General features: G+C 38.5%; 1 protein-coding gene across 1 annotated transcript in view; it reads left to right on the top strand.

Annotated features, from left to right (window-relative positions):
- Positions 1-27,164, top strand: part of LOC106610493 (fibronectin) — a 112,046-nt gene that overhangs the window by 66,499 nt on the left and 18,383 nt on the right. The window contains 2 exon segments of the mRNA XM_082978280.1: positions 6,759-7,028; positions 7,632-7,901. Of these exon segments, the coding sequence (XP_082834406.1) occupies positions 6,759-7,028; positions 7,632-7,901 (540 nt within the window).

Here is a 27,164-nt window from a genome sequence, read left to right as displayed (position 1 = left end):
GCTGAGCTATAGTCAATAAACATCATTTTTACATACTGTAGGTATTCCTTTTGTGAGGATGGGATAGGGCGGTGTGCAGTGCGATACCGATTGCATAGTCTGTGGATCTGTTGGGGTGGTATGCAAATTGAAGTGGGTCTAGGGTGTCAGGTAAGGTGGAGGTGATATGGACCTCAACTAGCCTCTCAAAGCACTTCATGATGACAGAAGTGAATGCTACAGGGCGATATATTTTAATTTTTCAAAGATCCATGGCGGTGAATTCAACAGTGGGAAGTTAGTTTCACACTAAGGAGAGCCTAGAGCGACGCAAACCACACTTACTATTTTATTACAATGTGATTCTTGCTGGATGTTGTTTTGCGTGGAGGGCAGCAGCTTCCGTCACTGTTTGTTCACTGTTGCGAGCAGGCTAGTCTTTTTTGCCAGACTCTTGTGGCAGTTAGGATCACCGTCTCAGTTGTCCCCTGTTCTGTTTTTTCAGCTTGCCATTATGAACTACACACCGAGGGGAGATAATATACCATTTCCAGCCTTTCGTATTAAATGAATTACACTTACCACAAAGCCCACAATTGTTCATCATCATTACTCTATTGATCTAAATTCAATCAATCATCCTCTTCACACTCATCATTCAGTTCATTCAAATTCAATTGTGAAGTCACATTTATCAGTTTCTATCCTGTTTCTATTTAAGTGATGATGCCAGAGAAGCCGGTGTTTGTAGGATATATTGGCTTCGTCAGGGGCCGGCAAACTGTGCCAATATATGCTCCAAACACAGGCTTCTCGTGCATTATCACTTTTACACAACTGGTAAGCAACATTTAAAAATAATAATTGACACATTTTCATTAAAAACCTTATTTTGATGAATTTATTCATACTACTTCATCCTTTCACAAGATATAGTCCCGACACAAATCTAGGGTTACAACCCAAGCTGGCTGGTTGTTAGTTCTATTGGTTCGGTAGCCAGAGACGCGACCCAGTCTTTCAGTCTTTTTATTCTGTGTCTATGGGCACGTCCCAGTTGTTCGTTCTAAATGTTCCATTGCCATACAAGCTGGCAACGTTCTTATCCCTTTCTTGCTAGCTAGCCAACTACGGCTAACTTACAGTCACGTCAAACAGTGCAGCCAGAATAACAAAAGTAGCTGCATTTGCATTTATTTAAGCTGTTTTCTAGGGGACATTTATTTGGATACATCCATAACAATGAGCTAATGAGGTGCAATTTTGCCTGGCATAGAAAATGTGCTCTCTCGTCAGGACACTGTTGTTCAGAGGACCTAGCCAACAACACAGCTAACACAATCACTTCAAACTGAAGCTTGAAAGACTGTAACTAGCTGCAATTCATTTTGTTTGACCTTTTTTCAATTGGCATTTATTTGTATGTATCCATAAAAATGATGCCAGCTGATTCACGATTTCGACTTGCAGAGAATCGCTGCCTGCCTGTCTGTCTCGTCCAGACTACCGACTTGTCATTACTATGGGACAGTTGGAGATAGAATTTCAATATTGAAACAATGTTGCAAATGTCAGAGACAAATCTCTGCTTTTGAAAACTAAATGTTAGTCTAAAAGAAATGTGAGATAATGTCTAGATGCTTTTTATAGTGGAGATCAAGATTATAAATTGCCTGGCTGGGCTGATGAGACAGTGGATTGCACAGTCAGATGGAACAGAGTAAATTGGGATTGTAACGTCATAGATTTAGCCGGTGGTAGCTTGTGGAATAGACACTGGCTGGAATGCGGTTTTAACCAATCAGCATTCAGGATTAGAACCACCCGTTGAATAATGCCCGTTCATCCATTGACAACATTAATTCAGTGAGGAAAGAGATGCATAAGCGGCAGGGTACCAACACCTTTCAACACATTTGTCTTGGCCCCTTAAATTACTAACAGCTGTTAAAAAAACTGGTAAACAGCTTCAAATATGTTTCTGTTCGTCATGAAAAAATTCTGACAATTGAGTAATGTAAAATATTAATATTTAGGAAAAGTCAGGGAAGGAGCAGGACGTGGTAATAATTCTCAGGGAATATTTTTTTGATTTACAAAATCCAACGTCAGTGTCCATTTGCCTATGGCGGTTCTAGTGTTAAACGGTGTAAAAGGAGTAGCGTTCCAAATAATAATAATAATTAGAAATATGAGAATGATTTAAAGTGGGACGTTTGCTTTCGCAAGTCACATCAACAATTTTAGTAAGTAAAACTTCCTAACACAGGGTGTTAACACTAGATAGCATTTCCTCTTTTTTCACTAATAAATAGCTGTAGCTAGTAGCTAGCTGGAACAATGTCAACACGTTTTCCAACTCGGACAATAAACGTCATAAGATAAATGAAACATTTAGTTAACAGTTAACTATCTCACTATTTTAAGATTGACATTGTACTTGTGCACATTCTGAACCTTTAACTATGGGAAAATTAAGAGACAGGAACATGAGGTTCTTTCCATTTTGGCTGCACGGGAGGATAGAGTGAGAGGTCAGTGAAAATGTCACTTACAGTTGACCTCTTGCTTCTCCAAAAATCATCAAAAAAATGATTAAACATTTAGTTAACCTTTTTGTTCACTATTTCATGACTGGCATTGCACATTTGCAAATGTAAAATAAGACAAATAGCTAAGAAGCCAAGCCAAAAGCTGGGCTGTCTTGCCAGGAAGTGATGTCACATTAACCTCTCACCTCTCCTCTGCAGTCAAAATGAATGCAGCTGGTTCCTGCAATATAATTTTTCCTGTTTTCAAATATTTGTAATGTGCAAAAATACAATGTAAATAGTGAAATAACATTTAACTAAATGTTTCATGAGTTTGATGACGATTTTGTAACATTTATTGACCAAGTTGAAAAACATGTTGACATTGTGCCAGGGGCTTAGCTAGCTACTAGCTAACTAGCTACATCAGTGAATAGGAGGGAAACACTAGCTAGCTTTACCACCCAGTGTTAATACATTTTACTCATTAAAAAAATTACTGCTATGAGTCTGAAATGGGGAATTGAATTTGAATGGTTTGAGTACGAATATGATAAATCTATTCAAGAAAAGTCTATGCTGATCAGTTATGCTTTATAAATGGGGAAAATAGAAATTACATTACATTGACTGCATATAATTCATACATACAGTGCATTCGGAAAGTATACTAATTTCCACCTTTTGTTACGTTACAGCCTTATTCTGAAAAGGATTAAAGAAAACATTTCCCTCTTCACAATACCGCATAATGACAAAGCAAAAACTGGTTTTTAGAAATTGTTGTAAATTTATTTAAAAAAAAACGAAAAACAGAAATATCTTATTTTCATAAGTATTCAGACCCTTTGCTATGACACTCACAATTGCGCTCTGGTGCATCCTGTTTTCATTGATCATCCTTGAGATGTTTCTACAACTTGATTGGAGTCCACCTGTGGTAAATTCAATTGATTGGACATGATTTGGAAAGGCACACACCTGTCTATATAAGGTCCCACAGTTGACAGTGCATGTCATAGCAAAAACCAAGCCATGAGGTCGAAGGAATTGTCCGTATAGCTCCGAGACAGGATTGTGTCGAGGCACAGATCTGGGGAAGGGTACCAAAACATTTATGCAGCATTGAAGATCCCCAAAAACATGGTGGCCTCAATCATTCTTCAGTGGAAGAAGTTTGGAACCACCAAGACTTTTCCAAGAGCTGGCCGCCCGGCCAAACTGAGCAATCTGGGGAGAAGGGCCTTGGTCTGGGAGGTGACCAAGAACCAGATGGTCACTCTGACAGAGCTCCAGAGTTCCTCTGTGGAGATGATAGAAGCTTCTAGAAGGACAACCATCTCTACAGCACTCCAATAATCAGGTATTTTTGGTAGAGTGGCAAGACAGAACCCACTCCTCAGTAAAAGACACATGACAGCCCGCTTGGAGTTTGCCTGAAGGACTCTCAGACCATGAGAAACAAGATTCTCTGGTCTGATGAAACCAAGATTGAACTCTTTGGCCTGAATGCCAAACGTCACGTCTGGAGGAAACCTGGCACCGTCCCTATGGTGAAGCATAGGGGTGGCAGCATCATGCTGTGGGGATGTTTGTCAGCAGCAGGGACTGCGAGACTAGTCAGGATCGAGGGCAAGATGAACGGAGCAGCCAGACCCTGGACTTGAACCCGATCAAACCTCTCTGGAGAGACCTAAAAATAGCTGTGCAGCGACTGTCGTGGAATATTCTAATCAAGTGGGAGAGACATTTCTTCAAACAATCATCTTTATTCAATATCTATGAATTATTGCAATAATGAAACCATCGACCCCACACTCCGATGTGTGTGTTGCCGAGAGCTTAAAATCATACAGAGAATACAGGGTCTTTATATATAAGACCTCAAAATGCTTAGTCATGGCTGGCTCCACTCCTCCCATGCAGATTGAGGACACCATAAACCACCCTGGGTTCATCCTGTTGTCCATCTGCACGGGGGTTGTTATTTTACTCCTCCAGGCTGTTTCCCAGATGCAAGTATGAGAACAAACAATGAAATGTTTGTTCTATTCCTTCAGGCTATCTCTATCTTGAGTCACACACACCACATCTTATCTATGAATGCAGACTCAGTCAGACCGGAGAGATACGTCTCACATGCACCACTAATCATAGAATGGAATGTGGCTGTAAAATTATTTATAACCAAGCCATCACTTAATCAGTTGCCAGCCCAAACTTCAAAGACTCCTCTCAGTTCACTCAGAAATGAGGAGAGGTCTAAGAACCCTACTCTGTTGCATAAAACAACCATTCGGTGCATAAGGATTATTATAACAATCTTGTAATTTTGCTACCATATGATGCTCCCCATCCAACCTGACAGAGCTTGAGAGGATCTGCAGAGAATAATGGGAGAAACTCCCCAAATACAGGTGTGCCAAGCTTGTAGTGTCATACCCAAGAAGACTTGAGGCTGTAATAGCTTCCAAAGGTGCTTCAACAACTGAGTAAATGTTCTGAATTGTAATGATTTCGTTAGTAGAAGTATCGGAGTCAGGCGCAGGACACAGGGATGAGTGCAAACAAAACGTGTTTACTCAAAACCATAGTAAAACTTCTCCCACAGCAATAATACATGGTTGGGAGAAAACACCTCCAACAACCACAAAACAGGAAACAATCACGGACAAGACAAACAGGGAAGGCGGGGGTTAAATAATGAACATAATCAGGGAATCATAAACAGGTGCGTACAATTAAGACAAAAGCAAACGAACAGGGAAACATAGATCGGTGGTGACTAGTAAGCCGGTGACGTCGACCACCGAACGACGCCCGAACAAGGAGAGTGGCCGACTTCAGCGGAAGTCGTGACATGAATACTTATGTAAATGTAATATTTCAGTTTTTTTATTTTTTTATTCATTTGCAAAAAAAACAAAAAAAAACTGTTTTTGCTTTGTCATTATGAGATATTGTGTGTAGATTGATGAGGGGGGGAAAACGATTTAATAAATTTTACAATAAAGCTGCAATGTAATAAAATGTGGAATAGGTCAAGGGTTCTGAATACTTTTCGAATGCGCTGTAGATATTTAATGTTGCTGTTATATATCAGAGTGGCAAACAATACAGTTAATTACCACAAAGTGCTCGGCTATAAATGTGCTTAGCTACAGTATAAATGTTTTATGATTGGGAAAATAGATTTGACTTTAGCTTGACTGCATAGAATTCATACATAGACCCTTCATGTATGTGTTAGACCAGTATGACCCATTTTATTGTGATGTGGAGGAGGTCTGTTAATGAGTTACGAAAGAGTTATCGTATGAGTCTCAACTACACGTTTTGATCTGTAAAATTGACCCTGACGATTCACCCCTGTGGAGATCTTCATGCATTATTGACCTCAAGGAGAAGAATAAGAAGTTTTATTCCAGCTGGTGGGGAAATGGGGCTGGTACAGGCTATATACCAGCATAATCTGGTTTGGCCTTTTGGCATATTCACTAACACTGGCATGCCAGAAGTACACTTTAGAGAACAGCCATAATGATGACACTATGCTGTTATTGTAATGATGCTTCTATAAAGATACCTACATATGAGCTCCTACATAGCATGACATGACCTGTTATAACACATTCATGAAATGCTTATAGATATGTAATGAATGCGTTATGGATATATAGTGCAAATAAATTGTTACTAACTAATCCTAATGGATGTGTCAGCATGGGATGTAAAGGTACAGTATCTTCACTGATTCTAAATATTATGGTGAATTCCTCATCTCATAATGCTGTTATGTGTTGAAATCAATTCAAGTTTATTATAATATCTGAATTCATTCTTGCTTCTATTCCTGTGAGTCATTATGTCAAGGAGTTGATCTGCCTCTGCTTGCTTTAACTTTATCAGTAGTACAGTATAAACACTTTGCTATTGTGGAGAGGATTTATAATAAACATTATTTTCATTTAAATATTTTTCATTTTTGGTGGGGGGGTGTCGGCAACAATTTAGCAGAGGCACAGCGCCGTTAATAAATGAATATAGCGGAAACTCTTCATTTTTGTTGAATTACAAATCCAACTTATGTTGTGTGACTTCTGTTTTTAGCTTATTTCTTCCCATATCGAAAGTAATTGCAAGCTGGCCTTTTCTACTTTTTGACTACTATTGTTATTTTCCTCCTGTAATATGCACTGTATTTCTGGAGTTAAACTGTAACACTAACAATAATGTATTTTCCCTTAGTACTTCCTGTTCCACACCAGCTGACTGTTGACTCAGTGGACACCACATCAGGTGCTGTTAGCTGGAACCAGCCACCAGGATTGGACCAAACCCAACATCATTACCAGATCTCCTACCACTGTCCAGGGACAGAACCACACATCAATACCACATCTTCACCCAGCATCACTCTCTCTGACCTGCAATGTGGTACTCAGTACTCTGTCACTGTCTGCACTGTGCTGGAAAATGGAAAGAAAAGTGAACTGGTGTCAAGAACCCTCACCACAAGTAAGGAAGTACTCTACTGAAAAATTATGTCTGGTGTTAAATTGTATTAAAATAACTCAAATGTAAATGGACTAATCATAATGAATGTGTCAGTATGGGATGTAAAGTTACAGTATCTTCCCTGATGAGAAATATATGATGGTGAATTCCCCAGATCTCATAATGCAGAATGGTAATGAAATAAATAAACGTTTTAATAATATCTGAATTCATGCATGATTCTATTCCTGTGAGTCATTATGTCAAGGAGTTGATCTGCCTCTGCTTGCTTTAACTTTATCAGTAGTACAGTATAAACACTTTGTTATTGTGGAGAGGATTTATATTCACAGCATACACGTTTTATTATTTTAATTTGTTTGTGGTTGCACTAATTTAGCAGAGGTGCAGTGCCATCAGATATGAATGTAGCGAAACGCTTAATTTTTGTTACATTACAAATCGAACTTCTGTTGTGTGACTTCAGTTTTTAGCTTATTTCTTCCCATATCAAAAGGAATTACAATCTGGCCTTTCCTATTTTACTACTACTACTCTTCTTCTTGTCTGTAATATATTTCTGGAGTTAAACTATTTCACTAACAATAATGTATTTTTCCTTAGTACTTCCTGCTCCAGACCAGCTGACTGTTGACTGGGTAAGCATCACATCAGCTGCTGTTAGCTGGAGCCAGCCACCAGGATTGGACCAAACCCAACATCATTACCAGATCTCCTACCACTGTCCAGGGACAGAACCACACATCACTACCACATCTTCACTCAGCATCACTCTCTCTGACCTGCAACGTGATACTGAATACTCAGTAACTGTCTGCACTGTGCTGGAAGATGGAAAGCAAAGTCAACTGGTGTCAACAACCTTCACCACAGGTAAGGAAGTACCCTACTTAAGTATTATTTCTGGTGTCAAAGTTAATTAAGCTTTGACTAGTTATCAAAATGACTCATGTAAATTAACTAATCGTAATGATGTGTCAGCATGGGATATGAAGGTACAGTATCTTCCCTGATGAGAAATATATGATGGTGAATTGCCCAGTACTCATAATGGAGTTTGGTGTTGAAATCAATAAACAGTTTTTATAATATCTGAATTCATGCTTTCTTCCATTCATGTGAGTCATTATGTTTTATGTCAAGGAGTTGATCTGCCTCTGCTTGCTTTAATTGCATCAGTAGTACAGTGTTAAACACTTGTTATTGTGAAGAGGATTCATAATCACAACATTATTTTAATTGTTTAAAACAAATTCAGGGGCGCGGCGACAAAAAATGTGAACCTGTACGCTACCGTCCCACTCGCCAACAGCCAGTGAAATAGCTTGGCGCCAAGTTCAAAACAACAAAAATCTCATAATTCAAATTTCTCAAACATACAACTATTTTACACCATTTTAAAAATAAACTTCTCGTTAATCCAACCACATTATCCGATTTCAAAAAGGCTTTACGGTGAAAGCATAGCATTAGATTATGTTAGGACAGCACCTAGACAAGAAAAACCACACAGCCATTTTCCAAGCAAGGAGAGGCGTCACAAAAACCAGAAATACAGCTAAAATGAATCACTAACCGTTGATGATCTACATCAGATGGCACTCATAGGACTTCATGTTACACATTACATGTATGTTTTGCTCGATAAAGTTCATATTTATATCCAAAAACCCCATTTTACATTGGTGTGTAATGTTCAGAAATGTTTTGCCTCCCAAAACTTCCGGTGAATGAGCACATCAATTTACATAAATACTCATCATAAATGTGGATAAAATATACAACTGTTTTTCAAAGAATTATAGATACACTTCTCCTTAATGCAACCGCTGTGTCAGATTTCAAAAAAACTTTACAGCAATAGCACACTTTGCAATAATCTGAGTACAGCGCTCAGTCACGAAACCAAACCCGCTATTTTTTGGAGTCAACAAAACTCAGAAATAACATTATAAATATTCACTTACCTTTGATGATCTTCATTGGAATGCAGTCCCAGGAATCCCAGTTCCACAAAAAATATCCATTGGTTTCGATAAAGTCCATATATATGTCCAAATACCTCCTTTTTGTTTGCGCGTTCAGTCGAGTAATCCAAATGCACTGTGCTCGCCCAGTAAGTTCAGACAAAGTCCAAAAAGTTATATTACAGTTCGTAGAAACATGTCAAACGATGTACAGAATCAATCTTTAGGATGTTTTTATCATAAATCTTCCATAATATTCCAACCGGACGATTCCTTTGTCTTCAAAAAAGAAAAGGAACACAGCTAACTCTCACGGGAGTGCGCCACTGAGCTCATGTCATTTTCTCAGTCATCTGATTCCAAGACCTCTTATTCTCTCCCCATTCACAGTAGAAGCATGAAACAATGTTCTAAAGACTGTTGACATCTAGTGGAAGCCCTAGGAAGTGCAAAAGGACCCCACAGACACTGTATACTGGATAGGCAATCACTTGAAAAACTACAATCCTCAGATTTCCACACTTCCTGGTTGGATTTTCTCAGGTTTCTGCCTGCCATATGAGTTCTGTTAAACTCACAGACATCATTCAAACTGTTTTAGAAACTTCAGAGGGTTTTCTATCCAAAATCGATATGCATATCCTATCTTCTGGGCCTGAGTAGCAGGCAGTTTACTACGGGCCTGCTTTTCATCTGGACGTCAAAATACTGCCCCCTACCCAAGAGAGGTTAAAGACGGATAAAAACGTCCAGAATGGTTACCTGGAGGAAAATGGGGTAGGGTCATGCTTTTTCAATTTCAGTTAAGGGAAGGGTTTAGTAATTTTTTTTTGTCTAGTCCAGGGGAAGGTTATGTAATTTGTAATTGATTCAAATCAATATTTCTCAGTGTTTTTTAATTAGTTGCTTATTATGCTATATATCAATGTGTGCCCGATGCCGCCCCTCATCTCTGATTCTCCGCTGGGCGTGCAATATCTAGTGCACCTATAGTTTATTTAGTGTGGTCTCAATCAAATGATCAATAGCCTATAAGCTACAAAGTGCATGCTCAGAGAAGCACAGAGCAAAGTTATATTTCTAATATGGCTGCTGGGATGGTGTAAATAAAACTAGGCTGCACTACACACAGCAATGGATATTCCAACCCTGAGTCACGTGTGCTGATGCCACTTCTTGGATGGCCGGGAGGGGGTGGGTGTGGAGCTAGAGACAGCAAGAGGAGTCAGACTAAGTGGGGGATGGAGGACTTGAATGTGATCTCTTTGTAGTTTGAGTCAGTCTTTACCATTATTGAAGATTTTAAAAAAATCAGTAAGAACTCAAGTTGACTATTATTTATTTTATTGAACCTTTATTTTAGCAATACATCAAATAAACAACACATATCTATAAACATATTGTATAGAGTAGGGGGAACATTGTGGTGAAGTGTGTGTACCAATGGTAAATAAGGCTGTTGAGGGCGGTTTGGTGCAGTTCCAGTCATTCCATTGCGGCCATTCCACCCCATTCTGGCCATTGTTGTGGGCCATCCTCCCTTATCCAGACTCCACTGACATACATACAGTTGAAGTCGGAAGTTTACATACACCTTAGCCAAATACATTTAAACTCAGTTTTTCACAATTTCTGACATTTAATCCTAGTAACAATTCCCCCTGTTTTAGGTCAGTTTGGATCACCACTTTATTTTAAGAAGGTGAAATGTCAGAATAATAGTAGAGCGAATTATTTATTTCAGCTTTTATTTCTTTCATCACATTCCCAGTGGGTCAGAAGTTTACATACACTCAATTAGTATTTGGTAGCATTGCTTTTAAATTGTTTAACTTGGGTCAAGCGTTTCAAGTAGCCTTCCACAAGCTTCCCACAATAAGTTGGGTGTATTTTGGCCCATTCCTCCTGACAGAGCTGGTGTAACTGAGTCAGGTTTGTAGGCCTCCTTGCTCGCACAATCTTTTTCAGTTCTGCCCACAAATCTTCTGTGGGATTGAGGTCAGGGCTTTGTGATGGCCACTCCAATACTTGACTTTGACTTTTGTACCTGTTTCCTCCAGCATCTTCACAAGGTCCTTTGCTGTTGTTCTGGGATTGATTTGCACTATATATACATACAGTTGAAGTCGGAAGTTTACATACACTTAGGTTGGAGTAATTAAAACTCGTTTTTCAACCACTCCACAAATTTCTTGTTAACAAACTATAGTTTTGGCAAGTCGGTTAGGACAATTACTTTGTGCATGACACAAGTAATTTTTCCAACAATTGTTTACAGACAGATTATTTCACTTATAATTCACTGTATCACAGTTCCAGTGGGTCAGAAGTTTACATACACTAAGTTGACTGTGCCTTTAAACAGCTTGGAAAATTCCAGAAAATGATGTCATGGCTTTAGAAGCTTCTGATAGGCTAATTGACATGATTTGAGTCAATTGGAGGTGTACCACTGGATGTATTTCAAGGCCTACCTTCAAACTCAGTGCCTCTGCTTGACATTATGGAAAATAAAAAATAAATCAGACAAGACCTCAGAAAAAAAATGGTAGACCTCCACAAGTCTGGTTCATCCTTGGGAGCAATTTCCAAATGCCCTGAAGGTACCACGTTCATCTGTACAAACAATAGTACGCAAGTATAAACACCATGGGACCACGCAGCCGTCATACCGCTCAGGAAGGAGACACGTTCTGTCTCCTAGAGATGAGCGTACTTTGGTGTGAAAAGTGCAAATCAATCCCAGAACAACAGCAAAAGACAAGTACAAAAGTATCTATATTCACAGGAAAACGAGTCCTATATCGACATAACCTGAAAGGCCGCTCAGCAAGGAAGAAGCCACTGCTCCAAAACCGCCATAAAAAAGTCAGACTGTCACGTCCGTCATTGAAATAATCGAACCAAGGCACAGCGTGTGTAGAGTTCCACATATTTATTAACGGTGAAACTTACAAAAACAACAAAGAATAAACGAACGTGTAGTATGTCGCGCACAAAGGCAACTAAACAAAAACAATATCCCACAAACACAGGTGGGAAAAAGGACTACCTAAATATGATCCCCAATTAGAGGTAACAATTACCAGCTGCCGCTAATTGGGAACCATACAAACCACCAACATAGAAATACAATTCTAGAAAACCCCCCTAGTCACACCCTGACCTAAACCACCATAGAGAATTCTGAGGGCTCTCTATGGTCAGGGCGTGACACAGACTACGGTTTGCAACTGCACATGGGGACAAAGATAATACTTTTTGGAGAAATGTCCTCTGGTCTGATGAAACAAAAATAGAACTGTTTGGCCATAATGACCATTTATGTTTGGAGGAAAAATGGGGAAGCTTGCATGCCGAAGAACACCATCCCAACCGTGAAGAACGGGGGTGGCAGCATCATGTTGTGGGGGTGCTTTGCTGTAGGAGGGACTTGTGCACTTCACAAAATAGATGGCATCATGAGGCAGGAAAATTATGTGGATATATTGAAGCAACATCTCAAGACATCTGTCAGGAAGTTAAAGCTTGGTCGCAAATGGGTCTTCCAAATGCACAATGTACTCCATGCATACTTCCAAAGTTGTGGCAAATTGGCTTAAGGACAACAAAGTCAAGGTATTGGAGTGGCCATCACAAAGCCCTGACCTCAATTCTATAAAAAATGTGTGGGCAGAACTGAAAAAGCGTGTGCGAGCAAGGAGGCCTACAAACCTGATTCAGTTACACCAGCTCTGTCAGGAGGAATGGGCCAAAATTCACCCAACTTATTTGTGGGAAGCTTGTGGAAGGCTACCCAAAATGTTTGACCCAAGTTAAACAATATAAAGGCAATGCTACCAAATACTAATTGAGTGCATGTAAACTTCTGACCCACTGGAAATGTGATGAAAGAAATAAAAGCTGAAATAAATCATTCTCTCTACTATTATTCTGACATTTCACATTCTTAAAATAAAGTGGTCATCCTAACTGACCGAAGACAGGGAATTTTTACTAGGATTAAATGTCAGGAATTGTGAAAAACTGAGTTTAAATGTGTTTGGCTAAGGTGAAAGTAAACTTCCGACTTCAACTGTATAAGCAGAATTCTATATCATTCCAATGCAAGATGTCGTTATTGGAAACGTGTTTATGGTAGGCTGACATTGCGTAATTGATTACGTGGGTCAAATTTGATCAACAGAAGTGTATTGTGCCATTTCACAAGGTGATGCTGAACTCAAGAGCAGCATGATTTTCCTTGTTGAAGCGGGCCTGTAGGCCTGTTTGTTTGTCTAAACAGCTGTTCATGGCTGCATCTCACTGTAAGAGGGTGTAGGCTGTTTTGGCTATTTGGATCTCCATTCACCTGTTGTTTACTGTGTTTGTTTACTGTTAATGTAACTAGTCTAAATATAGATTGTGTCATGTCTTTATCTATCTGATATTATGTTAATGCAACTAGTCTAATATAGATTGTGTCATGTCTTTATCTATCTGATATTATGTTAATGTAACTAGTCTAAATATAGATTGTGTCATGTCTTTATCTATCTGATATTATGTTAATGTAACTAGTCTAAATATAGATTGTGTCATGTCTTTATCTATCTGATATTATGTTTACTGTTAATGTAACTAGTCTAAATATAGATTGTGTCATGTCTTTATCTATCTGATATTATGTTAAAGTAACTAGTCTAAATATAGATTGTGTCATGTCTTTATCCATCTGATATTATATTTACTGTTAATGTAACTAGTCTAAATATAGATTGTGTCATGTCTTTATCTATCTGATATTATGTTAATGTAACTAGTCTAAATATAGATTGTGTCATGTCTTTATCTATCTGATATTATGTTTACTGTTAATGTAACTAGTCTAAATATAGATTGTGTAATGTCTTTATCTATCTGATATTATGTTAATGTAACTAGTCTAAATATAGATTGTGTCATGTCTTTATCTATCTGATATTATGTTAATGTAACTAGTCTAAATATAGATTGTGTCATGTCTTTATCTATCTGATATTATGTTAATGTAACTAGTCTAAATATAGATTGTGTCATGTCTTTATCTATCTGATATTATGTTTACTGTTAATGTAACTAGTCTAAATATAGATTGTGTCATGTCTTTATCTATCTGATATTATGTTAATGTAACTAGTCTAAATATAGATTGTGTAATGTCTTTATCTATCTGATATTATGTTAATGTAACTAGTCTAAATATAGATTGTGTAATGTCTTTATCTATCTGATATTATGTTAATGTAACTAGTCTAAATATAGATTGTGTCATGTCTTTATCTATCTGATATTATGTTAATGTAACTAGTCTAAATATAGATTGTGTCATGTCTTTATCTATCTGATATTATGTTAATGTAACTAGTCTAAATATAGATTGTGTCATGTCTTTATCTATCTGATATTATATTTACTGTTAATGTAACTAGTCTAAATATAGATTGTGTCATGTCTTTATCTATCTGATATTATGTTAATGTAACTAGTCTAAATATAGATTGTGTCATGTCTTTATCTATCTGATATTATGTTAATGTAACTAGTCTAAATATAGATTGTGTCATGTCTTTATCTATCTGATATTATGTTAATGTAACTAGTCTAAATATAGATTGTGTCATGTCTTTATCTATCTGATATTATGTTTACTGTTAATGTAACTAGTCTAAATATAGATTGTGTCATGTCTTTATCTATCTGATATTATGTTTACTGTTAATGTAACTAGTCTAAATATAGATTGTGTCATGTCTTTATCTATCTGATATTATATTTACTGTTAATGTAACTAGTCTAAATATAGATTGTGTCATGTCTTTATCTATCTGATATTATGTTTACTGTTAATGTAACTAGTCTAAATATAGATTGTGTCATGTCTTTATCTATCTGATATTATGTTTACTGTTAATGTAACTAGTCTAAATATAGATTGTGTCATGTCTTTATCTATCTGATATTATGTTTACTGTTAATGTAACTAGTCTAAATATAGATTGTGTCATGTCTTTATCTATCTGATATTATGTTTACTGTTAATGTAACTAGTCTAAATATAGATTGTGTCATGTCTTTATCTATCTGATATTATGTTTACTGTTAATGTAACTAGTCTAAATATAGATTGTGTCATGTCTTTATCTATCTGATATTTTACTAGGCCTACTACTTGTTACCGCTGTTTTCTTCTGTTCACATTCATTCATTCGTATTTGCAGTTGTGTCTAAGGCAAACTATTCGGTATTTTGTCTTTGCATGCTTGAATAACTAGGCTACTACTTTCAGCGTTTAGTTAGCATTATTTTGGTAAGACAGCTGTGTGTACGGCTGCATTCACATAGGCTGTTTGTAATAGGTGAATTATCCTATCTTGTAGTCTACAATCCATTACCAAAACAGCATTGATGTAGGGTGCTGTCCATTGTGCTGATACAGCGCAGCAGAAATAGGCTACAGATTTCAAAAGCATGCCATGATCCCAGTCTGGACATTTGAACTTTGTTTATTGCGGTAGATGAGTATGATTATATAAGCAGAATTCTTTATCATTCCAATGTAAGAACCCCCACCAAAACAAAATGTGCAGCGGAAAATCTTTATTTTTGTTAAGTCCAGCTATTGTTGTGTGACTTCTGTTTTTAGCATATGTCTTATCCATATCAAAATGAATTGCATGCAGGCCTTTTCTACTATTCAACTTTTTCCTCCTGTAGTATATTTCTGCAGTTAAACTGTAACACTAACAACAATGTATTTTCCCTTAGTACTTACTGCTCCAGACCAGCTGACTGTTAACTCGGTGGAGACCACATCAGCTGCTATTAGCTGGAGCCAGCCACCAGGATTGAACCAAACCCAACATCATTACCAGATCTCCTACCACTGTCCAGGGACAGAAACACACATCACTACCACATCTTCACACAGCATCACTCTCTCTGACCTGCAAGTACCTACTCAGTACTCTGTCTCTGTCTGCACTGTGCTGGAAGATGGAAAGAAAAGTCAACTGGTGTCAACAACCCTCACCACAAGTAAGGAAGTACCCTACTTAATTATTATGTCTGGGCAAAAACTGGTTGAATCAACTGTATTTAAACGTAATTTGTCAACGTATTGTGACATGGAATCTACGTGGAAAATACATTGGATTTGAAAAAACTTAAACTGTTGTTTTGAGGGGATTAATTCTACTACAGGATCATGTCATCATGGTAACCACATTTCAACATAGAAAAACCTTTTGTAAAATATGTTGGATTTGTACCTTTAAAACAATGTCAGATCTTCAGTGTAATATCCACTATCAGAATAAATAAACAATCGGCTGGGCAGAACCTCCTACCTGAGAGTTGATCTACCCTTTTGTCTCCCAGGGTTTTAATCTTCTTGGCTATGATATTTGTCAGTGGCCAAAAAATCTAAGTAAAAAAATGTGACTAAATCAAATCAATCTTTATTTAAGGTGCATTTAAAGTTTGATTCAGTCATGTTCTTTAACTTAGATTTTTGGTTGAGATGTAGACGTGAATCCCCCATATCAATTATTAATTTGTAGACAAACTGGAATTAAAGCCAGACAGTGGCACAGAGTGATGTAACGGCTGTCGTAGTAAGTGGACCAAGGCACAGCGGGTTGAGTGCTCATCTTGACTTTTATTGTGAACACTTAAATAAACAAACCAGCTAACAGTTCTGCAGGCTAGACATAGCAGTGCGCGAATACAACCTCCCACAATTCCCATAACAAACACACTCCTAATTATAGGACCTTCAATCAGAGGCAACGATAAACAGCTGCCTCCAATTGAAGGCCCCAATCCCAATTACCTAAACATAGAAATAGAATGACTAGACGGAACATAGAAATACACTAACATAGAACATAGACCAAAACCCCGGAATACATAAATCAAACACCTCTCTACATAAACACACACCCCGAACCATATAAAACAAATACCCCCCTGCCACGTCCTGACCAAACTACAATAACAAATGACCCCTTTACTGGTCAGAACCTGACAATGGAACTATCCAGGTAGAAGATAAATCACATTCAAATGTTGCTTTTTGACTGCGTTGACAACCAAACACAATTCAATATCTCTTTTGAAATACAATAAACAGCCTATTAACCGGACGTATCTAACAACCAAAAACTAAAGTTAAATGATGAGACTAAGCCAGTTGTTCAGATGGAACTATCCAAGCAGTAGTTACATCTCCTTTAAAGCTAGAATCCTTCATTGAAACAATAACAAAGCAGAGCAACCCGCCTCAGTTTTGGTAAAAAGCTGAGGGATGGGCCTGGAGAAATGTAACCACTCAAATGCAGACAGAGCTGTGGATGCAAGGACTGACCTTTCATGATATCAACATTATAGACCTTGTTGTGTGACTTCTGTTTTTAGCATATTTCTTATCCATATCAAAAATAATTGCATGCAGGCCTTTTCTACTATTCAACTACTATTGTACTTTTTCCTCCTGTAGTATATTTCTGCAGTTAAACTGTAACACTAACAATAATGTATTTTCCAAATAGTACTTCCTGTTCCAGACCAGTTGACTGTTGACTCAGTGGGCACCACATCAGCTGCTGTCAGCTGGAACCAGCCACCAGGAATGGACCAAACCCAACATCATTACCAGATCTGCTACCACTGTCCAGGGACAGAACCACACATCACTACCACATCTTCACACAGCATCACTCTCTCTGATCTGCAAGGTGGTACTCAGTACTCTGTCACTGTCTGCACTGTGCTGAAGAATGGAAAGAAAAGTAAACTGGTGTCAACAACCCTCACCACAGGTAAGGAAGTACTCTACTTAAGTATTATGTCTGGGAAAAAAATGGTTGCGTCAACTATAGTCAACATAATTTGTCAACGTATTGTGACATGGAATCTACGTGGAAAATACAGTGGATTTGAAAAAAGTTAACAAACTGTTGTTTTGATGGGAATGTCGGAGTGGCATAGACAAAAAAATATATATATTTGATGGTGAATTCCCTGGATCTTTTCTTTTTCCTGATCTTCCTTTCTATTTCCAGAACCCTGTCTCATGGAGCTGTTGTCAAAGGCTGGACTAGAAGATCATTATGAAAACAAGCTGACGTTAAGTACTGTCCATGAGATAAATGCTAATACTACATCAGATGAACCTCTTACCACTATGCAGTCACTTCCAGGGGCCTTCCTTAAGAAATTAATGATGGCAAATGTGAATGCTAGGAGAGTGACACTAAAAAGTGACTCTGATAACAGTTATGCGATTAATCCATTGGACCTGAGTACTGCCCTGTTTCTGTGTTCAGATGGGTTCCTCCAGCAGGAGATGACCCTTAAAATGTCCATGTGTCAGTTTGCTGTTCCTCTTCTGCTGCCCAACTGTGACACAGAACAAAGCACGTTGATGCTGTGGGCCTTGAGGGACATTGTGAGGAAGTTTAGACTCTCTTCACAAGTAGACACAAAGTCCTTCAAAGAGGAGAGAATTATACTTTCAGACATTCCTATGGTGTCCTTTGTTAGGCTGGGAGAGAGCAACTTGTCCAAGTCTAATATGTTGAACAAACTGCTAAGTAATCCTGACACATTTGTCCATCATGATATGGACTGTGGTGATGTACCTCGGACGATTTCTAATGGCCTAGTTGAAATCAGCTGGTACCTCCCATGTGGGAAAAGAAACATAGACAGGTTCACTAAGCCTGTGGCTTTTGCCAACCTCAGAGGAGACATCAGGTCCTTTAAGACACAGTTTTCCTTTCTGTGTCAAACATCAACAGCAATTTACATGTTTAGTGATGAATTAGAGACAGATTCTGAGGTTTTGAAAGACATAAACACAGAGTTATTTCTGGTTGTTAACTCTCAGAGAGAAACATTCACAGGAGACAAAGTAACACATGTAATAGAAAAGAAGGGGCGGAATGAAGCAGCATTTGTAAAAACCCTGCAGTCATCTGTGGGTGATGTAATTGACAAATGCCAAAACAAATTGACAATTGAAAAAATGTCTGGTATTGCTCGTCAGATGGGGATTCTGGTTGATGAAGACCGTAATGAGTGTCAGAGTGCCAGGAAGATGGCAGACAAAATCACCAGCAGCATCACAGACACAGTGAAATTCAAAGACAAGCAGCTACCCTTACAAGGGAAAATCTGGAAAGAGCTTTCCCAGTTGGAGAAAGAGAGATGTAGACTGAGAAAAGCAGGAGGTCAAGAAATTGAACACTACAAGAGTTCTCTGAGGATAAAGGAGAAAGAGCTGAGAGAGAAGCAACAAAGATTTGATATGACAGAAGCAATGACAGATTTCATAATCTGCATGTCAAGTTCAGAAGTGGAGCGGACCTATTTCCTCAAATGGATGCGGATATATTTGGACAATCTGTCACGGCAGAATCTGTCTGGTTTGCAAGAAAAGTATAAAATGCATCAGGAAAAAGAATCTGCAGATAAAAAACACATTGCAGATGTGGATAGGCAAATATCTGACTGTTCCCTTGGACTTGAACACTTCCTGCGTGAGTTAGGCCAGTTATATGAAGCTACCTGCTCCCTCCCCGAAGACAGCCCTCAAAGGAAACAGATGGAGCATCTCCCTGGATTGTGTGCTCAGATGCTGTTGGATGGTTTCCCCATTGAGCTTGTGGATGGAGATGCATCAAATATCCCTCTGAAATGGATATCAGCTGTACTGACTCAGCTTCATACTCTTGTGGAATCCAATAGCAAGATCCGGGTGGTCACAGTTTTAGGGGTCCAAAGCACTGGGAAGTCCACTCTCCTCAACACCATGTTTGGGGTCCAGTTTGCAGTCAGCAGTGGAAGATGCACCAGAGGGGCCTTCATGCTACTGATAAAAGTCAACAAAGACCTCAAGGAGGAGCTGAAATGTGACTTCATCATGGTGATTGACACAGAGGGGTTGAAATCACCTGATTTGTCTCAACTAGATGATAGCCATGAACATGACAATGAACTGGCAACACTGGTGATTGGACTCAGTGATGTCACGATTGTCAACATCGCCATGGAGAACTCCACAGAGATGAAAGACATTCTACAGATTGTTGTTCATGCTTTTATCAGGATGAAGGAAGTGGGGAAGAAGCCAGTATGTCATTTTGTGCACCAGAATGTGCCTGACATGTCTGCTCATGACAACAACATGAGGGAGAGGAAGAAGTTGTTGGAACAGTTGAATGAAATGACCCACGCAGCAGCCAAAATGGAGAATAAAGAGGAAAACACAAAGTTCACTGACATGATGGAGTATGATCCAGACACAAGCAGCTGGTACATCCCAGGGCTCTGGAATGGGACTCCCCCTATGGTTCCAGTCAATGCTGGCTACAGTGAGGCTGTGTATGACTTCAAAAAGAGCTTGATGCAAGATTTTAAAAAATGCCAAAAAAATGATGATTTGACACTTTTCATGAAGTGGACACAAAACTTGTGGGAGTCTGTTAAATTTGAGAACTTCATCTTCAGTTTCAGAAACAGCTTGGTTGCAGATGCATACTCCAGATTATGCTCTGAGTACAATGGTTGGGAATGGATATTCCAGAAGGAGATGTACAACTGGATGATTGCTGCTGAAACCAAAATTTCAAATTTTGGCATGACAGTTCTTAATCCCCAGATCACCATAAGTTATATGCTTAATAACCTGATGGGAGAAGCATCGGAGAAGCTGTCAGTGGGGAAAAAGGAAATCCAAAACAATCTAATTACATACTTTAAAAAGCAAGATGGCCATGTCAATCTGGTGGAAAAATACAGGGAAGAATTTGTGGCCAGTGCCAAAACACTGAAACGAGAGACAGAAAACACAGTGAGTAACACTCTACATGGAGCTGTTGAAATCAAAGAGGGAATGGCCAAACTAGATGACATCAAGCGTTCACAAGCAAAAACACTAGAAAAAAAAGTGCTGGCTTTGCTGAAAACTTGTAGACAGAACAAATCTGTCCTATCTGATGAGGCACTCAGAGAAGAGTTTGAAAGTATGTGGAAGGAAACTCTGTCTGAGATCAAATTCAGAGGACTCACAAGAGGAGATGTTGCTCAGGATGCCTTCAGCATTTTACGTGACCATTTATCTACGAGGTCGGGTTATGTCAATAATATGTTGGTTGAAAACAGCTTGGTTAATTATGGGAAGATACCATTTATTGTAGAGTCAGTGGATTGGTGGCAGAAGACTAAAGGCTTTGTGATGCACTTGAATAGAGCCCATAGCAGGATGAAACTGCAAGAGTTGTGTGATTACATCATAACGCAGTGTCAGGACTTTATAACCCAGAAGGTGGAAAGCAAAACAGATTACCATGCCACTTACATCAAAGAGCTGCTTGAAATAATTGATGAAACATCGCAACAAAACATCAAACGTAAAGTTAGTGAGGAATGTGAGGTTAAGCTGAAGTTGCACATCTGTGGCAGAGCAGCAAGAACATTTCAAAAGAAACATGATGATTTCATTTCAGTCAACGACCCCCGAAAATGTCTGGAACAGTCTAAGAACAAGTACCTTACTGACTTCATAGACTTGTTTCATAACCGAGATCAGTGCGAAAAGAAAGCTGAGGAGTTCACAAAGCTCTTACAGCCAGCTGTACAGGAATATGTGTCCAAAATGATTGGTCCTGATGTGGTTGATGAAGTGAAGACCGGTAAAGGGTCACAGGATTACAGCACACGGACGTTCTTCCAGTTCTCCATTTTGAAACAACTCCTGACTGATGGAGAATATGAGAAATATGAAGGGTACATGAACCATTATGAAAAGTTTGTGAAGGACTGGCTGTTAGACCGAATTGCCCAACAACTCTCAAAGGACAGCTGTCTGGAGAAATTGGAGAAGAAACATCTTTCAGAGATAGTCAAGATAATCACTGCAGCAATTTCAAACATCAGAAATACAACAAGCACTGTAAAAGACATCAATACATTTATTCAGAACATGTGTTGTGCCCTTGGAGAGAAGCTTGTCTTCCCCAAGGATGGTCTGGATTCAATCATGACTCTGAACTACTCTGAAAAGACGGAAGAGTTTGCTGACTACCTAACAGATTGTGTGAGAGAAATGGATCTGTCACTGGCAGCTGAGTACGATAAGGGAGGAGACATTGAAAAGAGACTCAGATCTCTGCCATTCAAGCCTCAGGACAAGATGTTCACCAGTCTGTTTGGCTGTGGGGAGGTATGTCCCTTCTGCAAAGCACCATGTGAAGCAGGAGGTAAGGAGCATACCAAACACTTCACCTCCATTCACCGTTCAAAAGGCCTTAGCGCTTGGAGGTACAAAAATACAAAGGTGCTAGTTATTAACATATGTTCATCTCTTGTGATAAGTGGCCTTTCATTTTACATATCCTCAACAGCAAAAGAACCTTATCCCTACAAGGACTACCAGAAATATTACCCTGACTGGAACATAGATGGAGATTCCAGTATGGAGGCTACAGACTACTGGAAGTATGTGATGGCTACATTCAATGAGAGAATTGCTAAAGACACAGATGCACTCCCTGCAGATATCCCAAAGGACTGGACGGCATTAACACCTGAGGATGCATTGAAGAGCTTGAAAAAGTCATTCAACATTGAAGATTAGTATAAAACTAGCAATAACAACTCTAGTTGTCCACATCCAACCGTTCAAAGATGTCAGACATGACAACCAGAAATAACTCTCATGACATGGCTATATCACAGAAATCAATATATGTGAAATAATGTACAGATCTGGCAATACCCAATTCAATTTGAAAAGGAGAAACTATGGCACGACAAGTTATTTCAGATACTTTGATAAATTATATGAACTTGGCAATTTACAGATCTGATGTTCCATAATGAAATGGCTAACACTGAGTTTTATGGTAAAGGAATACAATATAATCAAGTAATACAAAAATATATATAATGTCCATGTAAGTAAAGCATTTTAAGTTAATTCAGAAATCATAGAAAAGTCAACGTGAACACCAACAGGTTAACCAACAGATGGAGTGTTTTACTGATAATGTCCATAAATAAACACAATACACAGGTAACTAAGGATCTAGTCTAGATAAACACAATACACAGGTAACTAAGGAGCTAGTCTAGATAAACACAATACACAGGTAACTAAGGAGCTAGTCTAGATAAACACAATACACAGGTAACTAAGGATCTAGTCAAGATAAACACAATACACAGGTAACTAAGGATCTAGTCTAGATAAACACAATACACAGGTAACTAAGGAGCTAGTGTAACCGATGTGAAACGCTATTAGCGCGCACCACGCTAACTAGCTAGCCATTTCACATCGGTTACTCTAGTCTAGATAAACACAATACACAGGTAAATAAGGAGCTAGTCTGGCATTGATTATTTATTTTCAATTATAATAATTATTTTCTCATTTACTTTGCCATCTAACCTATATGGCTTGATCACAGATGAATGATTAGAAGGGCTGCATGGTTCAGTGGTAAACAGTTGATCACAGATTAATGATTAGAAGGGCTGCATGGTTCAGTGGTAAACAGTTGATCACAGATTAATGATTAGAAGGGCTGTATGGTTCAGTGGTAAACAGTTGATCACAGATTAATGATTAGAAGGGCTGTATGGTTCAGTGGTAAACAGTTGATCACAGATTAATGATTAGAAGGGCTGTATGGTTCAGTGGTAAACAGTTGATCACAGATTAATGATTAGAAGGGCTGTATGGTTCAGTGGTAAACAGTTGGCTTTTGTTTCAGTTATTTTACGTTTTAAATGTTCATCTTATTGTAATTTTTTTGGTTGAGAATATGCACGTGTTGTTTCATATACAGGTATTACACATGTATTGGTCTTTTAAATAATTTACTTCAAGAATGATTACTAAGTAGACTTAAAATAAAATTGTTTTTAGTTGATTGCTCCTTCTAATAGTGATTTGTTCAATGACTTCATTGCTTTGAACACATTAGTTTGTATAAAGTATACTTCATAATCAGTTACCATCAGTATGTAACTTCATTAATACTCTTCAGGTATGCTTGATGTATACAGTATATTCTGAAGTACTGCTTAGTGACCATCAGTAATGTAACTTCATTAATACTCTTCAGGTATGCTTGAGTGTATACAGTATGTTCTGCAGTACTGCTTAGTGACCATCAGTAATGTAACTTCATTAATACTCTTCAGGTATGCTTGATGTATACAGTATGTTCTGAAGTACTGCTTAGTGACCATCAGTAATGTAACTTCATTAATATTCTTCAGGTATACTTGATGTATACAGTATGTTCTGAAGTACTGCTTAGTGACCATCAGTAATGTAACTTCATTAATACTCTTCAGGTATGCTTGATGTATACAGTATGTTCTGAAGTACTGCACTCTGTTGTTTTGGATGCTAATGATTATGATGGTATTGATGATGGTGATGAGTGTTTTTGTTGATAATGGTGATTATAAATGTAGCTGTTGATGAAGGTTATATTGTTGATGAGAGTTTTGCTTTTTGGTGTTGATAATTATGTTTTTTTTGTTGATGATGATGATGATAATGCCAATTTTCTCTTTGAGATTTGTTGATGTTGGTGATTTTATTTTTATAGTTGATGATGTGAGATTGAACTCTCGAGAGCCTGCAGTACATGGCTTTCAGTTGACTAAACTATCACCATGATAAAGACAAAAAAAAACTATTTTGTTGTACTGTTCAAATATATTGTTTATGATCTCTTACAAATGTTATTTCATCTGCAGTGAAAACACACATACACTGGACTTTTCAGACATTAAGTGAAATCATGCAAATTGTTGAAATTGAAAGTAAAAATGCCTTTATTTTATTTCACCTTTATTTAACCAGGTAGGACAGTTGAGAACAAATTCTCATTTACAACTGCGACCTGGCCAAGATAAAGCAAAGCAGTGCGACAAAAACAACAGAGTTACACATGGGATAAACAAACGTACAGTCAATAACACAATAGAAAATCTGTATACAGTGTGTGCAAATGAAGTAAGGTGGTAAGGAAATAAATAGGCCAATAGTGGCGAAGTATTTACAATTTTGTAATTTACACTGGAGTGATATATGTGCAGATGAGCATGTGCAAGTATAAATACTGGCGTGCAAAAGAGCAGAAAAACAAAAATGGGGATGAGGTAGGTAGTTGGTTGGATGGGCTATTTACAGATGGGCTGTGTACAGCTGCAGCGATCGGTAAGCTGCTCTGACAGCTGACGCTTAAAGTCAGTGAGGGAGATATAAGTCTCCAACTTCAGTGATTTTTGCAATTCGTTCCAGTCATTGGCAGCAGAGAACTGGAAGGAAAGGCGGCCAAAGGAGGAGTTGGCTTTGGGGATGACCAGTAAAATATACCTGCTGGAGCGGGTGCTATGGGTGGGTGTTGCTATGATGACCAGTGAGCTGAGAAGGTGGAGCTTTACCTAGCAGAGACTTATAGATGACCTGGAGCCAGTGGGTTTGGCGACGAATATGTAGCGAGGACCAGCCAACGAGTGCATACAGGTCGCAGTGGTGGGTAGTAAATGGGGCTTTGGTGACAAAACGGATGGCACTGTGATAGACTACATCCCGTTTTCTGAGTAGTGTTGGGGGCTATTTTGTAAATGACATCGTCGAGGATCGGTAGGATAGTCCGTTTTACGAGGGTATGTTTGGCAGCATGAGTGAAGGAGGCTTTGTTGCGAAATAGGAAGCCGATTCTAGATTTAACTTTGGATTGGAGATGCTTAATGTGAGTCTGGAAGGAGAGTTTACAGTCTCATCAGACACCTAGGTATTTATAGTTGTCCACATATTATAAGTCAGAACCGTCCAGAGTAGTGATGTTAGTCGGGCGGGCGGGTGCAGGCAGCGATTGGTTGAAGAGCATACATTGTGTACTATCTTGTCGATAGAGATCATGAATAAAAACATTATTTGGTGTAAAGCATTATCTGCTGTCATGAGAAATACTGTCCATCAATAGAACACCAGTATTGCTTGTTCACTTGGCCTAGGTATTTATAGTTAGTAATTTGACTGTTTTAATCAGCTATTAGACATGTAATGGCACACTGGCCATACGTATCAAGCGTCTCAGAGTAGGAGTGCTGATCTAGGATCAGGTCCTCCCTGTCCATGCAGTCTTATTAAATGTGATCTAAAAGGCTAAACTGATCCTAAATCAACAATGTTATTCTGAGACGCTTGGTACATTATTTAATCCCTGGTAATCACAAACACCAGAATTGACCACTAGATGAAGGTGTTGGTATGGCATCTTTGGAAATGTAATCGATTGCTTAAAAATCCCTTCTCTCCTCCCCTTCAACAGCTTGGAAAAAAAACAGGTAAAAACAAAATAGTAGAAGGAAGCTCATCATTAGACTGGCTTAGCTTACACCTGTTCACTTCTTTCAGATCAGAGAAGGAGAGGACAGATGTTTAGACGACTGAGAAAGAGCCCAGGTGTATGTGGTTGTGTTGTTGATTTAAAGAAGTAGTCCTTGGTTTAATAATTAAAGCTACATTCTGGGATTTGAAAAACACAACAGTGTCCCTGCCACTTGTTCTACTACTAGTTAAATTCTCTTTAATCTCAACTAGTCATCACACATCTCTGGGCACAACACCCTCACTATTCTCCTGTTCTCACATCCAATCTGCTATAATGGGTAAATCATCTGGTAATGTATAGAACAGTGTTTCTTAACCCAGGTCCTGGGGACACAAAGGGGTGAACATGGGTTTTTGTCCTAGCACTACACACCTGATAAAATAAGATAACAAACCATTGATAAGTGGAATCAGGTGTGCAGTGCTTGGGCCAAACAAAAATGTACATCCCTTAGGGGCCCCAGGACCAGGATTAAGAAACACTGGTTTAGTAAACTACACTACAGATAGGATGGTGATCATTAACACTGGAACTGGAGGAAGCTACAAGATGTGCAGGCTTTTGTCCCAGTCCAGCACTAACACAGCTGATTCTACTTATGAACTGATCACTATCTGAATCACTACCTAATCAGGTGTCATTAGTGTTGGGGTGGAACAAAATCCTATACAGGCTGTAGCTCTTCTGGGCCAGGGATGGTGAGTGCTTCAATTGTTTGTGAT

This window comes from Salmo salar, chromosome 08 (assembly GCF_965601325.2).
Source record: "Salmo salar chromosome 08, fSalSal1, whole genome shotgun sequence".
NCBI classification, from domain to species: Eukaryota; Metazoa; Chordata; class Actinopteri; order Salmoniformes; family Salmonidae; genus Salmo; species Salmo salar.
Note: the sequence above shows the minus strand (reverse complement) of the source record. Positions and strands in the feature narration are given on the sequence as shown.